The 18789-nt window shown below is 36.2% G+C and overlaps 3 protein-coding genes across 4 annotated transcripts; 1 reads left to right on the forward strand and 2 right to left on the reverse strand.

The window, feature by feature from the left end:
* Positions 1-254: 254 nt before the first annotated feature.
* On the forward strand, positions 255-8579 carry LOC145727295 (uncharacterized). 2 transcript variants are annotated; one of them, XM_081976836.1, is made up of 15 exons: positions 255-631; positions 2072-2219; positions 2495-2671; positions 2729-2937; positions 2991-3184; positions 3244-3459; positions 4722-4783; positions 4838-4993; positions 5044-5146; positions 6132-6325; positions 6381-6491; positions 6552-6658; positions 7213-7342; positions 7400-7629; positions 7692-8579. In XM_081976836.1, the coding sequence occupies exons 1-15, from the start codon at positions 485-487 to the stop codon at positions 7860-7862; spliced, it is 2355 nt and encodes a 784-aa protein (XP_081832962.1). In that variant the 5' UTR covers positions 255-484; the 3' UTR covers positions 7863-8579. The 2 variants fall into 2 exon arrangements, with proteins under 2 accessions (XP_081832962.1, XP_081832963.1); XM_081976837.1 differs by having other exon boundaries at positions 4838-4990.
* A 1385-nt stretch (positions 8580-9964) lies between these two features.
* On the reverse strand, positions 9965-11986 carry Rpn9 (regulatory particle non-ATPase 9). The gene is made up of 7 exons (XM_081976843.1): positions 11825-11986; positions 11591-11704; positions 11393-11529; positions 10750-11025; positions 10479-10696; positions 10280-10420; positions 9965-10226 (listed from the first exon to the last, which is right to left on the reverse strand). The coding sequence occupies exons 1-7, from the start codon at positions 11941-11943 to the stop codon at positions 10071-10073; spliced, it is 1161 nt and encodes a 386-aa protein (XP_081832969.1). The 5' UTR covers positions 11944-11986; the 3' UTR covers positions 9965-10070.
* A 288-nt stretch (positions 11987-12274) lies between these two features.
* On the reverse strand, positions 12275-18668 carry LOC145727297 (lamin-like). Its single transcript, XM_081976841.1, has 7 exons — positions 18291-18668; positions 17704-18181; positions 15556-15744; positions 15266-15433; positions 14784-15210; positions 14496-14724; positions 12275-13373 (listed from the first exon to the last, which is right to left on the reverse strand). The coding sequence occupies exons 1-7, from the start codon at positions 18443-18445 to the stop codon at positions 13247-13249; spliced, it is 1773 nt and encodes a 590-aa protein (XP_081832967.1). The 5' UTR covers positions 18446-18668; the 3' UTR covers positions 12275-13246.
* Between the last annotated feature and the right edge of the window lie 121 nt (positions 18669-18789).

The following is an 18789-nucleotide window of genomic DNA, read 5'->3' on the forward strand; positions in this document are numbered from 1 at the left end:
GAAATACTGATTTTATTACGGTATGTAAAATATTTCGGATTGTATTTTTATTTTAATAACATAATTATTAATATCAATTAGGTTTGCCTTAAAATGGCGGCAATTTTAGCACCAAAGTCATACATTGTTGTCAATACAGTCACCCGAAACGTAAAATTTCCCTGAAATGTCAAATAACATTATTTCTCTCACTCTTTCCCGTTAAGTTTTCTTTAATCTCTTTTTGCTTTGTAGTGTGTAACACTGGCAACACTGTTTTAGTAAGGTGGTCAATCGAAAAAAATAAACAACAAAATAAAATATGGCGTCCGCGTAATGGCAATGTGTTTCCTAAACGAATTATAATGATTACATTCGCTTCGTTTCGCAATTAATTAGTAATTTTACGCAGTCGGAGACGCGTAGTTGTGTTTATCCGCGTCATAACCTAGAAAAGCGCGAGGGGGCGAATCGAATCGCGGCGTCGGATGACCAGGGCCCCAAGATGTTCCGTTTTTTGAGCGGCAGAAAAGGACGAAATGCGAGGGGCGACCGAACTGACGGTAAAAGTGGCGGAAAACACTCAAATAAGAATTTGATCCAGTGCAAGGTGATCCTTTTGGATGGTACTGATTTGAGTGTTGAGCTTTCGGTAAGTGGGATCCAGTGCCCCTAACAGGGCTAGTTGTGTTTCATTTAAAAAAACATTACCACCTTGATACTTTCCTTGTTTTAATTGATAAATACTGGGTGGGTGGTTTCTGTCCTTCACCTTTACCATTCTATTTGTGAGTTAATATAGAGATCCCTTCATTTGAAATACTTTCACTATTTTAAAAGTTTAAATTCCATACAGGTCTAATAAACAAAACAAAAAAGCATTTATATTCATATTTGGTTCATAGAAATCTTATTGGTAATAATTCATCAAAAGCTTCAAATTTAGGGCATCAGTCTAATGATCTTGAACTGTCTACCGGGTTTTAAAGATTAGTTAATGGCCTGAAGTGGGTACAGTTATGCTTCAAATGAAGAAACTACCTGTAATGGTTTTAAGTAGGCACTTTTTGTATTGGTTTTGTTGAAATTATGTGAATATTCCTTGTGTAACTGCCAAGGTAACTGCAGTGGCACTGGGAATCAGTTTTTAAAAATAATTAGAATTCAAAGTGTAGTTAACACACTTTGCAATGGGAAAAAGAAACAATTATGATGTCCCAGTAAAGTCTGTTATGTAATAATTACTCCAATCATGGGAATTATATGAATTTTGCTATTAAAAGTAGAATGTCACTGTGTAAATTGTGTCTTCACTGAAATGATTTTACATACCAAAAAAAATAAAACTCACTTTTTTTAATAAAATTTCAGTTTCACATGTCTATTTTGAACATTTGGCAACAATGCAACATTGTTTTTGACCAACACCAAAAAGAAGCAAAAATGTAAATCCCACCCTTGGCCATCTTGGTTTTGGCTCCCTATGGACCAAGGTCCAAGCAAATTAGATGTGACGTCACGATGACATAGTTTGACAGTTGGCTAAATTATGGGTGTGTCAAATTGCGTCATAGTGACGTCACATGCGCCGTGGGGAAACTTTGGACAATTCAGATGCTGCCAAAGTTATGTGATGACAGTCAAATTTGATTTTGCTTTCTAATACGTTTCTCAGTATTTTTGAAAGATTGTGTTTTTTTAATAATTTTAATCCAATAGCTTAATTTGTTCTTTAATTATTTTATTCTTGAGTCTGTGCCTGTTTTGCAATCAATTTGAAAACCGTGGGACTTGTTTCAAGAATGGGTCCATTTGACTAGCAGGAAAATAATAAACCTATTGTTATAGCTTTAAAAGTGTTATTAGGCCATGTAAAGAGAGTAAAGGTCCTGTTGAATGAGTTTTCTTATTTGCTCAATACTATTAACTAAAAAAATACGAATTTTTTAATCTAATTTAAAGGTTTTATTTGGTTCAAGGATCCGTAAACGTTACCGTGCCTATAGAGCATAACAAAATCAGCATCCGCGACAAATTATTTTTTCACTTTATTCTGAAATTGTGGTAAATAGTCGTTTTAAAATCGTTTCAGAAAAAGGCGAAAGCGAGGGACTTGTACGAGCAAGTGTTTTACTCTCTGGACCTGATCGAGAAAGACTACTTTGGACTGCAGTTCACCGATGCCAATCACGTAAAACATTGGTTGGACCCCACCAAAACGATTAAAAAACAAATCAAAAGTATATTGACTTCATAAAATCTGTAGTATTTCACCCCTATTTAGTTTGCTATAAATGTGCTTGTACGTCATCAATTAGTCATTTAAATCATTGATTTTATTTGTCAATCACAGCACAGTGGATAATTGGTCAAAAAAAGCAGCTTTCAGCTTGCTGCAGTGTCATTTGCGTCAATCACAGCATAGTAGCGTAGTAGGTCAAGAAAAAGTGGTTTAGATGACGTAAAAGAACATTTATAGAAACTATTTTGTTTTCACTGTATTTTTTTGCTGCAGTTGGTCCTCCTTACACCTTAAGATTGAAGGTAAAGTTCTACTCTTCTGAACCGAACAATTTAAGAGAAGAACTGACCCGGTATCAGTTTTTTTTGCAACTGAAACTCGACATTTTAGAGGGTAAACTCGAATGTCCTCCTGAGACTGCTGTCAAGTTGGCAGCTTACGCTTTGCAATGTAAGTTGCCTGGTTGGTGTCTTGTTAGTTCCATTTCATAAAAAAACACAACTTCAGCTGAACTGGGTGACTATGACGAAACTCAGCATACTCCAGCTACAGTTTCCGAATTTCGGTTTGTTCCCAACCAGACTGAAGAAATGGAGATTGAGATTGTGGAGGAATTTAAAAAAACTAAGGGGCTATCCCCGGCCAATGCGGAACAGGCTTACTTGAATGAGGTCAAGTGGTTGGAAATGTATGGGGTGGACATGCACACGGTTTTGGTGAGACAACTTTAATTTTACACCAGCCGTGAGTGAAAATGTGACATTGACAGGGTAAAGACAGCATGGAGTACAAACTGGGGCTGACGCCCACAGGAATTTTGGTGTTTGAGGAGCCCAACATAAAAATTGGACTGTTCTTCTGGCCTAAAATTAGCAAACTGAATTTCAAAAAGAAGAAACTAACTTTGGTGGTGGTTGAGGACGATGACGAAGGCAGAGAACAAGAACACACTTTCGTATTTCGGTTAGTTCTGGTTTTTGAAGCAATCAAGCGTGGATTTATAATTTTGTAACGCCATTTAGGTTGCACAACGAAAAGGCCTGTAAACATTTATGGAAATGCGCCGTGGAACATCACGGATTCTTCAGGCTTAGGGCTCCGGTAAAAGGGCCTTCGGCCCGACAGAACTTTTTCCGGATGGGGTCCCGATTTCGCTATTCTGGTAGAACAGAATATCAAAGTACTTATCAGAATAGGGCGAGGCGTACTGTGCAGTTAGAAAGAAAACCCAGTCAAAGGTCTGTTAGAATTTCTTTTATTTTACGTTTAAACCGCTCAGTAAAATTTTGTACACTAATTCCATGTAATGTCTAGTAATTCCTAGTAATTTCCAATAGCCAACCTAACCTAACAATTGATATTTTTAGTCTCCAAAACAATTTTAATTTACACATATCAAGAAACGACGTCTTGGTTTTGGTGTTTTGTCGTGTTAAGGAAGGTTTGTTCTAAAAGTGGATGCAGAAAAACGTCAAAATATATAATACCGGGTGGTCAAAAAATCAATTGTAAAAAAAACAGAAAGACTGTTTTTTTAAATGGAACACGTCATATTATTATAATTTTGCCTGATTCTCTGTTCAAAATTGAGGTGAGTTTGTATTAGGTCACTTATTTAAAAAATCATTCATTAAACCACCCTGTAACTGTCAAATTCAGTGAAAACTGTCTTTATTAAAATAACTCATTAATTTGCAGGACTTTGTATAGACTTTTATATGTCAATGGATAGAAAATAAAATGGTTTTTCCAAAAATATGTTGATAGGTTGCTTAGTTTGGCCACCAGAGGGCTCCAAAATGTTTTCCTTGACTGTTACCACTTTTTTTTTAAATCGGGCAGGGCCCTGATATTTGGCACAAACCTAGCACAGTGATTGTCAAATCTAGGACTGTAGGAAAACTGTAAAAATAAAATCATTAACGTCGGTTTTCGCTTGCACTAAGTGGCCAACATTACGCGAAACCCATTAGGATAGTGTTTCAGGCAAATTTCGAAGCACTACATCGTAGTAGACCTAGTAGGTCACATAACTGTGTTTTCCTAATGTTCCACGGTCAAACTAGCCCTTAACCAGTCAAAAAGTATTTCTGGTGCAGCCTGTCACTAAACCGTAAATAACACGCGCATTTGTAACACTTTAGATAAACTTTTATAGGTCGACGGATAGCCAATGAAATGAGCTTTCCATTGACGTATAAAAGTTGATTGGTTAGTGGTACTGTTTGCCCGCCAGATAGCGTCAACGTTGACTAATTATGTTGGTGTATCTTTTTGTTTAATCCTAAAAAAGTCGCTTAATTGCACTATTTTTGGTAGAGTTTTATACATCAATGGATAGCCAATGAAATGAGCTTTCTAAAAATTTCTCATATTAATAAGGTGGACGGCAGGAGGGTATTAGTAGGTTTGAAAATACCAATCAGTAGTGCCCATTAATTCCTTCAGTTTGTACAGCATAATGTCCCAGGGGTTTAAACATATTTTTAAACTTGTACAGGTACGGAAGACGACAAAGCCATGTACTTAGAGAGAGGCAAAGACAGCAGGCCGCCCAAACTGGTTCGTTTGTTAATTTCTTATTGACATTCTGAATTACTTTTAATCACTGTTAAGGTTCTGAAGAAGCCGCCGCAAAGCCTCCTGAACCTTTCCAGCCAGCCTCGAGCAGGTGCAGTGAACGATCCAGCAAGTCAAACGTCACGGACGAGCCCATTTATTGCCAGGTCAAAGACGATTTGACCAAGAGTTTGACACCAACACCCACAAGTAGTAGGTTTAAAACGAATTTTCTTAACGGTGACTGCAAGTTGGAATTTCAGGGCCAAGTTCCTTGGGATTGAATGGTCAAAACAGTTTTGGGAAAGGATCGGTAGGTCAGAACTCATTTGGGAAGGCTTCGATTGCTTGCGGACCCGCTTACAGGTGAGTTTGACTCATGCAATGTGTTTTGCAAAAAAATAATTTATTCGGGTGCGGTAAAATGCACTTTTCAGCATTGCAAGATTAATATACAATAAACCTGCAATTTTGAAGTTTATACGTGTAGAGTGAAATAGTTTATATGAGTTTTTCTTTGACGTAAGTTTCAATGTGTTCTTTAACGCCAGAACTGACAAAACACAACTTGCAGTGAAATTCCTCAAAGAAACACATTTATTTGGCATTAAAGCTACATTTACAATCACTTCCAAGTCCACTTCAAATTTGACAGTTATTTATTTGCATTTACAATGACATGGTTAATCTGTAAAATTTTAGGTTAGATACATGTAAATGCAGCAGCATTTAAAGTGTGATTGTCGTCGTATACGTAATATCTAGTTAATCTAATACCAATCTGAAGTTGTATTAGATTAACTAGATATTATATAAAGACAAAAATCCCTGGAAAATTCAAAATGTAGTAAACAACGATCTAACCTATAAATTGATCATTTTGCTGGCATCTGCCAGTGCACTTTGAAGTCAAATTGGAATTATTTTTAATGTAAATGTCACTATAGAGGTCCATATGTCAAGCTTGCCAATTTCATAACAAAGTTGACTTGGAAGTGAATGTAAATGTAGCTTTCAACTTTCAGGTCACTGGTGAGTGAGTTTTGACAGCTGTCACATGACACAAGCAAGGTATTAAAGTGTTGTTTAACTGTCAAACTTGGGTCCATGGGGCTTTAAACGCTACTACCAGTGTAATTCTTCAAGATCACTGGTGAACGGGTTTTGATAGTTATGATAGCCGTCACGGGACGTAAGAAAAGTATAAAAGTGTTCCTTAACGTCAAAACTGTCAAATTTGGTTCCATGGAGCTGTAAAAAGTTCTTACAGTGGGAGTTTCATAGAGACAATTTTGAAATTTCTCGAAATATTATTAATAACTAATGTAATAGGTTATTTTAAAATTTTCAGTCCTGCTATGTCCAATACGAGCAGCAAAAACAATACTTTGAAACGAAACAAATCAACCACTCCGACCAGCAACGTACCTGCCATTAGTCCAGTTTCGTCAAACGCGGACAGTCAACTGGACTTTTTACTCAAGAGTCTGGCAAAAGAGTCTCTGACGGGCGTCGCTAGGGACGAATCAAGGAACAAATTAGAAGGTTACCACCAATTTTACTGTCCATTTTGTCAGACAATGATTGTGTCTTTTACCAGAAACAGAAAATGGCTCCAAGTCTTTACCGGCGGAGATACCAAACAACACGAAAATCACAAACGCGGTCAAACCTCTTCCTCCAAGCCACATAAAGTGCAACATCTTAAAAGGTAAACTAACTGCGATTTGATTTTTGCGAGCAAACCTAATTTTTTTGGTTTTGCAATCAGCTAAAATGGAGGAAGAGCTACAAAATTCAAAGTTGACGAATCAGATGTTTGTTCAAGCTCCTAAAGAGGACGAAACGACGCTGAATGCGGCTACTTTCATTTCTGTTGTAAGTGTCCTTTTTTCCTGTTTAACTATTGTTCTAATTTTCGTACTAAAAAGTAAACGGTTTTTTCAGTTAATCCTTTCAAGTAAATGTAAGTAGAATGCTATAAGAATGAGTTTATGGTTTTCATGTCTTTGTATGTTTTTTTTTTTAATTGTTGCTCTTGCACTTTGATTTCACGTTAAGTCCACAGTGAGCAGTATTTGTGTATAGCTCAGTGGGAAGTTGTGATTGGTCATAAAACTACCAACAGTGTTGCGATTTCCACAAAACTGCTGCACCTGTGGCTTTACCATTAAGCCCTCTTAAGATTCACTTAAGAAATGGTCTTTTTTCAGTATTTTAAGGGTTTTATGTTTATTGTTGAGTAACAAGATTAATGCGCTTAGCTTTGCGGTTGCATTTGTGTATGTTACAGATAGCATGCTGTATTGTCTTTTTTTCAATGTTGTCTGTTTTAGAAACGTTAAACAATTTGGCTTTAATTATCAAAAATAGGGAAACAATATGGTGGTTTCTGTAAAAATTCACATTTTTAACAAACTTTACACATTTAGGGGGGCGATAAACTAACGCTTACAGTTAGCGGTCCGCCCAGCATAGAACCAGTGAAAGAACCGGTCAAGCGATGCACCACTCCCATTACGGTAACGTTCTTCGGTCAGTCGCTTAACGATGGAAAATTAGGTGTGTGTAATTATTAGGATTTTTTTTTCAAATAGTGGCATTCTGTTAACTTTTCAGAAATTTGTCAAGTGGCAAACAACACCACAGATAAACTGGAAACCGAAGCGAAAAACTTAAATCCGTTCGCTAATTACTTAAAAGATGACAATCTGAATCCGTTTAGCGGCTCGAACAGTATCGTGTTCAATAAAAATAATCCATTTATGGATGGATCGGGGAGTGGAGGAGAGGATACCGAAGCAAAGAGCGACAAGGACAGTGACGGGATTGGAAATAACAGTCTAGAAGTAAACAATCGATTTTGACTGAACTTGAACTCATTTAGGTAAAGTTACAATTGGATTTTCAGTCTAACGAGGACAGCGATTCTATGGAGAAATCGCCCACGCCAAAGAGTCCAAACTTAAGCAAATTGTCACCTTGGTTGGTATCACAAGAAGTGATTTCATCCCCGGTGGCCAAAGTTAACACTACCGAAACGGCAATAATAAGAAAATCCGTTATCACAACGCAGCTTTAACGGGTGCTCAATTAATTATCTTAATGTCCGACGGTCGAAGTAGACCCCTCGGGCCGGCGGCCCTTGTTTATATCCTATCGACCTCATACATTATTATGTTTATAATGCCCTTGGTATCTTAAGGATAATAAACGTTTATTATAGGCCGCATTCGTTTTCACGCTCCATGTGCACTGCTTGCAGTGACGTAATTTTTCATATTTGGTCAAATTATGATTTTGCCAAATTACGCCATTGTGACGTCAAAAATGCTCTGCTTGCTCCATGGAGCTTGAAAACGATTGCGGCCTATCACTAGTGGTCAGATCAAATTATAATATTTTATATTGTAAAGCGACTACTAGAAAAGCGATTTTTTAGTATCTGAAAAAAACAAATTTTAAAAATAGGCAAATATTAAGATTCAATAATGTGATAAATATATGACAAACTCCATTATTTTTTATACTGTTTTTAGTGTTAAGCCGAATTATATTTTGATATTTTATTATGTAATTTTTATTGTAGAGATTACTTTTTATTAATTTTATTTAGACGTAAAAAATGCATTTCCCGTTTTATAAATTGATATTCATATAAATTATAGTTATGATGATTAATAATGTTAAGTGCCATTTGAAGCAGTAACTTTGTTTTTAAAGTACATTTACATGTAAAACTGATTAAACGTCCGTCCTTTGCTGAGCCAGAAATATAAATAAACTGGATATTTTTTAACTTTGATTCATTTTTTATGTGAACCATACCTTCGCCCCTGATCCTGATAGAAAATCTAATTTTTACAGAAAACCAGGCATATTATCAGAAAAGAGGATTATTTACACGAGGAAGTAAATTTTAGTTGCTCTAATACTGGGCGCATTCGCCAATTGTCTTTGTCCAGAGTTAATGATTTTAAAGAGAACTACAACAAAACTAAAAAAGAATATGACCAAATATTAGGAAGCATATTGGGACCTATTTTATTCATTGTATTTCTTAATGACCTGAGCAACATTCTGCTTTCAGAAAATGAGCATGTGACGTGTTATGCCGATGATACGAATTTATTGACAGGGGGAAGAAATGTAGAAAGCCTAGCACTATCGAGAGAAAACTTATTTTGCAGAGCACAAGATTGGTTTAAAAGTAACAGATTATTACTTAATAATAATAAAACAAAGGTTTTACTCTTTAGAACAAAACAATTTAAAATTGAAAAACCTGGAACACTAACTTTTGGACAATCAAATACAGAGCTCGTAGAACATACCAAATTTCTTGGAATTCATTTGGATGAATTCCTAAACTGGTCAAATCATATTTTAGAGTTAAACAAAAAGCTTAGTTCAGTTTGCTATGACATACGAGTTACTGCGAAATACATGAATGAAAGAACATTAAAAATCCTATATTACGCAAACTTTGAATCTGTGCTCAAGTATGGGATAATATTTTGAGGTTCTAATAGCTTAATGGAAAAAAATTTTGTTTTACAAAAACGAGCACTTAGAATAGTCAAGAAAATGGGATACAGGGAGAGCTGCAGGGGGGTTTTCAAAGCTAATGGCATTCTGACGGTGTGGGGACTATATATTTATGAATGTATAGTTTTCTTTTTCAAAAACAGAAGTATGTTGGATCTGGAGGTACATCATAGTTATAACACTCGAAGCGTAAATGTAAATTATCCAATACACAGATTAACTATAACCGAAAAAAATCCATACTATGCCTGTTTGAAGCTTTTTAATACATTACAAAATGATTTAAAATTAGAAAGAAATGAGAAACTTTTTAAAAGAAAGGTAAAACAGATGTTAATTAATTTAGAGCCATATTGTATCAGGGATTATGTAAGAGACTATTAGGTGTACGCTCATCTTAAAATGACGCTGTTTCTTTTTGTGTTTCATGTATGTTTTTTGTAGTTACAGGAAATGTATTGTGACCATAATTAGAAATAAAGAAGACTAACTAACTAACTAACTAAAACTAAATTGACCTCCTGCTACTTCTATATGATCCTGATAGAAATTTTTTTTTCAATTTCAAACCATACTTTGAACAGTTTTTTATTTATTTTCGGTCCATACTGTATTAGTTAATAAGTAGGAGAAAAAAAATGTCTAGAATTTATTAAGTAAACTGTTTTTTTTTTTTACAGTTAGTATCAAATATTAGATATAAAGTTACACTTCTTTAGCAGACTTAAAAAAAAACAAGTATTTATAGAGTGAGAATTTCATTTGCTCTTCCCTCAAGTAGTTTTTCCATGGTAGCCACGTGACCGCACCATTCATTCAACCTGGTCACCATGGTGGCTATTTGGCTCCTGTCTAAAACTCGTGGCTGTACCCATGTCATGTTTACAGTACTGGCAACCTGAAAAATAAAACTGTAAAAATAAACAAGACAAAAATGAAGCAAAAACTAACCTGATCTATGGCTCCTTTTACTAAACCTTGAGACAAAGCCTTCATTACCAACAACTCAATTTCATTTACTGGCAGTTTAGTCTCCTTGGCAATTTCAGCAAAAGTCAATTGCCGATCGTGCGAAGGTCTTTTAAATGTCATCTAAAACAAAACCGTCAAGTCAACTAAAAAAAAACAACCAGTAAATAGCATCACACACCTCCATAAGACATAACAAAGAAATCTTCTGCCTCAAAAATAACTCCTGAGCAGCCAAATCAGCTATAGCACTCCATTTAGGTTTCATTTGCTCAAATTTGTTTATATCTCCGGAATTAAAGGCATAAAGTAAATCAACCAGCCATCCGTTTTCAGTATTTTGCAATGATTGCAATACTGGATGGGCCAATAACTCTCCCAAATTATACACTCCTTCACCTGCAATCCACTTCAATGAAAAAAAAAACAATCTTTATAGACAACTTCTTTACCTAATAATGCAGCCAGACCCAAAAAGAAAGCGTGCTGCATTTTAGTTTCTTCAGTAAGAGTGTCCAAATCAATACAACCCAAATAGCGCAAAGCGGTGCGATAGTATTGGGCGTGATCGCCTTGCAATCTGTAATACTGGGAAGCCAAAAGGTAGAACCGTCCATGGACTGCAGTTACTCCATCTGCATTGTCTAAGGTTGCTTCAACTTCTTCAATGATTTTTTTGGTGGCATCCAAATCATGGATTTTTTCTAAGTAAATTTGACCAGCTAAAACTAAAACCAACCAATCAAATTAATTAATATCAACTATATATCAAACAAATTGATGTAATTAGTTTTAACAAAAATTTAAACCAAGAATTTTAATAAAAGAGTGCTATTGGTGTTAGGATAACTTTTTGAACCACTTGGCAACATTGCTTTAATCTGTCATTTGTCAAAACTGCCTTTGTTGAGTGCCTTGTTTGTGGTGAATGCCAAGGCAATGCAATTTTACCTTTAACTGTCAAAGAACCAAATCTGTGGCTAGTTAGTAACTAGAAACTACAAGAGCAAGTGAAAACTAGCAGTCCTGCTACATTTACTTATCATCTCATTATTCCACAAATTCCACCCATTAAAGACTTAATTCTACACTAACCTTTGCATAAGTTTTGAGCATCAGGATTTATCTTGACCTTAGGCTCAGTCTTTTCCAGAAAGGCTACAGCCTCTTTGGGATCCTTGAACTGCTCAATTACTATAGCTATAATTTCCACTAAGGACAAAGGGTTAATTCTACAAAAAAAAAACGGCTTTATAACAACCAATTTTATGTGGAAAACCTTGTTCAACCTACTTGTTTTCGAAGGTCTGAATAAAGTTGTTGTAGAGCTGTATTAGATTGTCCCCCTTTTGCAGGTCGGGCTTTTTGATCAAGACTAGGATTTTTAAAGTTATTTGATGCCATAATCTAAAAGCAAAAGAAGTCCTAATAAAAAAATTGCCCAAACAATGAATTGGCAAGAAAAACAAAGGTTAGAAAGTATCAAGCGTTAAAAAGTGGTGTTAGTAGTTAGAAGGGCGAACTTACTTTTTGTTGTGTAACTCCTCCAAGGTGGCCCATTCAGTAACGAGATCTTTTGAGCTTTCTTTTTGCTTTTTTGATAGAAAATCGGTAACGTTTTGTTGTTGAACAGTAGTCGCCGCCATGTTTGTAATGACTTTAAATTTTTTGATCCACTTTGACAGTGACAGCTTAGGTTGACGTTTTGTTTGGAGTAGTTCACTTGACTGACTTCTTCTTTTCGGATTTTTGTGGTTATTGATCACCACATCCACACGATTACGTCATAACTATTTTTTGTGGGTTAATCACCTTTGTAAGTGTGACGTGTGGGTGACATCATTTCTAGTTCAAATCAAATGACCAATGGTGTAAAAAATATGCTAATAAGGAAACATTGGTTACTCAACTGCTATTTTTAAATTAATTACATTGGTCGATAAAGAAACTTATCTACTTAGAAGGCAAACACGTGGATTCAAAATACAAGCATTTCTTTTATTAAATATAGTTTTAATACGTAAAACTACGAAAATACTTAACTTAATTCTGGATACACGTACAACAATTGGATGGTTTAAAATAAACGCTATATAAACAGACGCAAATAGGTAGTTTTAGTAGTAACACAAAAGTCTCGTTTCATTACATTTATTTGAACACATGAGAAATACAATAAAAATAATTAACCTTAACCAAAGAGGAAACTAGTGTTATTAAAAAACACTGATCATCTGATATTTAGACAAATAATAAGAAAATAATGCTGACACAGACTTATTATAAATGTTATTTTATTTGAGAATACGTACAAATCTACTACAGTAAATGTACAAAAAATATGCGCAAGTCGCACATTTAAAAAAAAGGGGAAAAAGTATTCAACGAGATAAAACTAAAATTCTACAACCATCTCGTAGGAAATCTTATATAAAATAAAAATATATAAAAGTCTTCTTATAAACTCTCGAAATTTTTTCTGGCTGACCTCTACAAAACTAAATACCTGACAAAATTGGGACATTTTTTTCAAACTTAACCACCTTAATAAATGGTAAAGTTAAAAAAAAATAGAATAACAACTTTAGTTAGGAGTTAGTAATCCAACTCTGTCAAGTATCATGGAAGATATGGCTCAAAATACAAAACAAAAATATAGTTCCGCTTTTTGCTTGTTTGCGCACGACGGCCCGTTAAAGTAAAGCCGTCCTGTATAAACAACCACACGGTCACAATATAGTGCAAATATACGTAAATTTACCTTTGGGACTAACCACCATTAAAGACTAAATTAAGTGCGACACTTCAACAACAGTAATAATATAAAGACTGGATACGTCATTGATTTTTTAACGATTTGTTCTCGCTCTCGAGAGTTTACGGTTTACCTCTAACTTACCTTACTAGCATCGGCTTCATCCCCACGACATTTTGCGACTATTGAAAGTCTCACATTAGTCGACATTTTTCGTCGCCTTGAGGATCACCCAGCTGCTGGTGGAGCTCCTCGGCGCCAATAAATCCTCCCGCCATTTCGCGGTGTCTTAAATGCGAACTGGATACTTGTCGTTTCACCCTGTAAACGAGAAATACAGCACGTTTAAAAAACAAATCAATTTACGTAAAAAAAAATGTTGTCTGTCAGTTTACTAGAGAGACAAAATGGATGATTGTCAGTTTATGGAAAACCCATAGTTCTGAAATTTTGGCAGTATTGACGTCACGATGACGTAATTGAACAAAACAATATATTGACCAATTGTCAAATTTCGTCATTGTGACGTCAAATTCGCCGTGATCGCAAAACGATACTGCATGCACAGCCTACTTTACCATTAATACCGGCCTCCTTTGATTTGACGTTTTCTATATTGGGTAGAGTCACCGCCCTCTATACTAGAAAGCCTAAAATGTCACTTTTTTCATTTTATACGCATTGTATGCAGTTGCAGTAAGAAATAAGTTGTGAATGAAAAATCAAAGAAAGTTTTATTCCTAATCCAAATATGTATAGATAGAGCTTTTTATACACAATCAAGTCCACAACTTGATTAGAGCATTTGTTCTGGAAAGTGCAACACACAAACAACAAAACTAATTTAACCAAGATTATCCTTTCAAAATTATTTTTGTTGTTCTCAACATGCCTTAAAATGTAACTCACATATGTAATGTTACATATGTAACAAGTACTTAATAAGTTGACTGCTTTCAGCTCCAATGTGGCTTGGAAGACTTGGGAACAGACAGCAAACTAAAATAAGCAAGTAACTTCAAGTCTTGACTGTAAAAATTCATCTAATCCTCAAAAAACTCATATTCTACAATACAAGCTGTCACCACTATTTCCGCCATATTGGAATTATTGACAAGCACCTTCTAGGCTTTCTAGTATAGGAGGCGGTGGTAGAGTAAATGTGAAGTCCCGTCGACGTAATTTGACAAAAATTTAACAGTCAAATTACGTCATAGTGCCATTGCATTCGTTCTGTTTCCTCCCTAGAGTCTCAAAACAAAAGAAGCTCACGGTCAGGGGAGGTACAAGTTTTACCCAAGCAAGTGCTTATTTTCAAATTTATAACTTCTGTCATCACAAAAAAAATGACAGAGACAAGTTAGCTGTCTTTATCAACACGTTAAATTTGCAAATATTCCATACATTTTAATTTCTCAATTCAGCCAAAAAATATTGCGTTACCTTTCAGAGATGGCGACCTCCTCCCCGTCCAAGTTTAAAAGGGCGGTTGTCATATTGTCCCCCACTACCCAATGTTGACCTTTCATGACAAGATCGTGAGGAGGTTCGTGATCCTTGTTGATATCCGCCGACCACACGGTTACCGTGCCTTTAGCCTCAATTTTTGACGATCTGTTGAACTTGTACTTGGTTTCATCGTTGCCGGCTCTGCGAATCACTTGCCAACCACCTGAAATTAACACACCAAATATGTGAATGGTATCGCAGAGTGATCAGTGTCAAACTCACCAATAGGCACGTCTTGATTGCTCTTGTTGTGCAACTTTACGAATTTACCGTCCGGATCGGCTTCGATGATCTCCACGTCGCCTTTGGTGGAACCGGTCACGCTGTAGTCGGACACGCTCGACTCGTGACTTTCCTCCATCAGAGTGCGCTTGCGCTTCGCTCCCAACCGGCTTGGGGTAAGGCGCTGCGCCGAACTCCTAGAGCTGCTGCTCCTCGAGACCTCACGTTCCCCTGCCGCCGGGGTAATTTTCAAACGGGCCTCCTCGGATTCGAGCAGTTTCCGGTAAGCGGCAATCTCCAGGTCCAAGGACACTTTAATGTCCATCAGATCCTGGTACTCTTGGAGCTGTTGGGTCATTTCGGCGCGGAGCCGAGCCAGGTCGGATTCGAGCGCCGCTTCCGCCTCAGCGTGACGAAGACGAGCGTTCTAAAAGTTAGGTTATGTTAAACAATTTAGTTGCAACTGGTTCCAACCTGGTTACCTCCAATAGTTTCTCCAGATCTCTGGCTCTGGCCACGAGGGCGCCATTTTCATTTTCCAATTGGGTCACCCTGTTGGTCAGGGAGTCGATTCTAGTGCGAATCTGACGAGCTTCGTCCAGAGCGTTGTTTGCGGCATGCGAATGTCTGTTGGCAGCCGTTTCCAAATTCTGAAATTATTACATTATGTATGTACATCAATATACACAATATGTTGTTTGTTTTACTGTACTATTAAAGTACAATCATCTGTCATAGTTAAAAACCATTAATTCTGAAGAAAACAACTTACCTTGATCTTGTTTTCATACAGCAACTCAATCTCGGCTCTATTGTTGGCCATTTGGCTTTCATATTGGTCACGCAAGTCTTGCAGAGCTTGTTGAAGCTTGGCTTCATACTGCTCCGCCAATTGACCGTCAATTTCGCTAATTTCGATTTGACGACGGGTGCGAGTTTCGGTCAATTGTTGCTGGAAGACCTGGAAAATACGAAAATATTGTTTCGTCCACACTCTATTAGCTGCTTACAGTTTGTTGGGGATTTTAACTTACAATAAGCAATAGTTTGAACTGAAACTTTGAAAATTCACCAAAAATTTAAATTTTATGTTACAAGCTTGGTTTTTTTACACAATACAGCCCAAAGTATCTAAAATATTGTGTAAAAGTTTATAAATCTCCCTACTTAAATATGGAAGTTACAAAGCGCTAAGTAAGTCAACGCACCAAAACAAGTTTATATTTATATTTTGAAAATTTACTGTTTAAAAAAAAAAAAAACAGTTTTTATGTTAGAAGCTTAAGAACAACCAATGACAAAAACTAGCATAAAGCTTAAACAGTTTATTTATGAATTCCCCCAATTTGAAAGTATAATGAGTTGATTCACAAAGGTAATATTTACCTAAACCTTATTACCAGAAAATCCTTTTGTAGCATGTCTAGAGACCATAAACTGAAATTAGGCCACAAAAACCCTACATAATTTGATGAATCAATACTCCTACCCAACCAAAAATAGAAAAAAACAATAACCAGGTTAACAATGCAAATCTTTATTTAAATAAAAAAATTGTTTAGTTATGAAGTCATATTCCTAAATAAAATCACCTATAAATATAAAAATGTCGCAATTATTTCTGTCCCAAAAAACTATTTCCAAAGATTACATCAACCAGAATGCGGAAAATAAAATCTACCATTGATCGGGCAGTGTATGTCGCAAACTTGTTAGAATGTTTTCTTCAAGCCGGTTTTAATATAAAAGTGATGTCACAGTCTAATTTGAAATTCATTTCACTTTGATTGGGAATGGTGATTTTGATAATGGTGAGAAAAAACAAGTGGGGACCTATTCGAAAAATGTATGACGTCAGATGGTTCATTTAATACACTGGTCAACCTGAGGAAGGTTTTAATGCAAAGATAACAAATAGAGATAAGATTACTGGAGATTAGGTTATGTTTACAAACATAATTCATAATTTGCTAGCTGTCAGGTGAAAAACTATTTTTAGGAAGGTTTGTTATGGTAAGTGCTACACATGCAGCATTTCCCTAAATCTCAGAAGTAGTTTGTGATCAGTGGATTTAAGTAGAGTCTTCAAAACCATTACTCTGTTAAATAATATAATTTAGTAATTTACCTTTATTATTTCCTATAAGAAAGCTTCTACATTAACTGAAAACGAAATTTTACAAAAGATAAGATTATGTGAGTGATTCTCAAACCATGAGTTTATACACTTTTTTGCTAAATTTGAGGTTGGAGACCCAAAAATTTGCATAGATAACAAGGATTTGACATTTTTTCTCTGTAAAATATCAGAAACCAACAAATTAGAAAAACACCTTAGAAATGGCTGAAAAAAAAATGAACTTTTGACCTACTTCCATCTTATATTATTTGATTAAGCTCAGAGTTGTCTTAATACAAATACCATTTTTTATGTACATTTGGAGGCCTTGAGCAGTGGAGGCCAAGGCCCTGAAATCTATTAAAATTAAAAATAAAACCAATTTGTAATCAAAAATATTCTGGCCTGTCTCTGTGTGTGTGTGTGTAACATTTCATTGAAAAACTGTAATGACATCATCATATGTTTACTGGGAGTCAACCTAAGAATAATTTGTATGATGTAAGTGACCTTTTCCATTCAACACTTGTAAAGTTTACCACCCACATTTTTGGTTGGGAACTTATACCAACACCAGCTAATCTAGGTATCAAAAAATTGTTTAGTTTACCCCATAAAAACAATCAGAACAGTGAAGGAAAAACAGAAATAGAAATGATAGAATCACAAACCCAGAAGGAGGTAAACAAACAATGTAATATTGATTATTCTATAAAAGGCAGGCCAATGACAAAACTATAAATTCTAGAGCTGGCATGGAATGTAGGTCAATGTTTGTAGGTATAATTTACACAAACTCACCTGGTCTTTAAATGACAATTCCTCCCTCAAACTCTGATTAGTGTTCTCCACTTCAACTCTAGCCAAGCTTTCCTCCTCCAACTGTTTCCTATGCTCATCCAACAGTTTTTTCAACTTGTCCCTCTCCTTCTCCAAGTCCTTCAGGTCACCAATAGCCTTCTTGGCATCGGCATTGGCCTGATTGTATTTTAGCTGCAGCTCATTGCACCGGGTCTCATAGATCCTGGCCGAATTCTCAGCCAAAGACAGATCCTTGGTTTTTTTGGCCAGGTCAGTCTTAAGCTCATCATTCTCATCCAAGAGACGTTTAACATCAATCTCTAACCGCGCTTTTTCACGATGGGTCTCGTCCAGAAGCTTACGGGCATCGCTCAGCTCATGATCATACATGGACTTAATGTTTGATACCTCCCTGGTGACGGTTTCTTGGGAACTTTGGATTTCCCTGGTTAATCTGTTGTTTTCAGTCTCCAGGTACCTGAAACATCCATGTTTATGTTGGGTGATATTGAACTTCCTGCCAACAGTGCTGTTTCACTAACAGACTGAAAGATAAATAAACTGTTTGGGGGGTCATAAAAACTAACCTGACTTTTTCGATGTAACAAGCCAACCGGTCGTTGAGATTTTGTAAGTCGGCCTTCTCCTGTAATCGGGAGTGCCGCGTGGGGCTTAGGGGGCTCGCCGGCCTAGGGGGATGCTGAGAAGCCGGCGTCGATGACTTTTTCGATCTCGTTGACATGATTACTGTTTAACTTGTACTCGCAAATTTATTGCACCCGGTGCGGACACTTCACTGTGTTACTAAACGCAACGGAAGCACCAAACTGAACGAAAATCGGTCGAGGATAAGCTGCCGAGGTAACCAAACTATTTTCGGCGATGATTTAATTTAACAACAGTATGAGTTTACAGCGGCGGCGGCGTTCCTTTCAATAACGGTTTTTCTTCGAGGTATGGCAAATAGGTGGGGCTCTTGCTATGACATTGACAGATGGCAACGTCAAGTGTCATTTTGGTTTCATGCTAAGTGAGAGACCACTATATAACTTCAATAAGTTAAAGAAAGATAGCAAATAAGTTTAC

Source organism: Ips typographus, linkage group LG3 (assembly GCF_016097725.1).
Source record: "Ips typographus isolate SLU linkage group LG3, UJ_Ityp_2.0, whole genome shotgun sequence".
Lineage (NCBI taxonomy): Eukaryota > Metazoa > Arthropoda > Insecta > Coleoptera > Curculionidae > Ips > Ips typographus.

What these genes read in the sequence shown, in the direction of transcription:
- LOC145727295 (XM_081976836.1), top strand. Translation starts at nt 485, where the DNA reads ATGTTCCGTTTTTTGAGCGGCAGAAAAGGACGAAATGCGAGGGGCGAC. An exon ending in TGGACATGCACACGGTTTTG is followed by an intron (nt 2,938 to 2,990) that starts GTGAGACAACTT and finishes TGACATTGACAG; the next exon opens with GGTAAAGACAGCATGGAGTA. An exon ending in GCTTAACGATGGAAAATTAG is followed by an intron (nt 7,343 to 7,399) that starts GTGTGTGTAATT and finishes TTAACTTTTCAG; the next exon opens with AAATTTGTCAAGTGGCAAAC.
- LOC145727297 (XM_081976841.1), bottom strand. Translation starts at nt 18,445, where the DNA reads ATGTCAACGAGATCGAAAAAGTCATCGACGCCGGCTTCTCAGCATCCC. An exon ending in ATCTGGAGAAACTATTGGAG is followed by an intron (nt 15,211 to 15,265) that starts GTAACCAGGTTG and finishes CCTAACTTTTAG; the next exon opens with AACGCTCGTCTTCGTCACGC. An exon ending in CAATCAAGACGTGCCTATTG is followed by an intron (nt 14,725 to 14,783) that starts GTGAGTTTGACA and finishes TGTTAATTTCAG; the next exon opens with GTGGTTGGCAAGTGATTCGC.
- Rpn9 (XM_081976843.1), bottom strand. Translation starts at nt 11,943, where the DNA reads ATGGCGGCGACTACTGTTCAACAACAAAACGTTACCGATTTTCTATCA. An exon ending in GGGTCTGGCTGCATTATTAG is followed by an intron (nt 10,697 to 10,749) that starts GTAAAGAAGTTG and finishes AGTGGATTGCAG; the next exon opens with GTGAAGGAGTGTATAATTTG. An exon ending in TAAAAGGAGCCATAGATCAG is followed by an intron (nt 10,227 to 10,279) that starts GTTAGTTTTTGC and finishes TTTATTTTTCAG; the next exon opens with GTTGCCAGTACTGTAAACAT.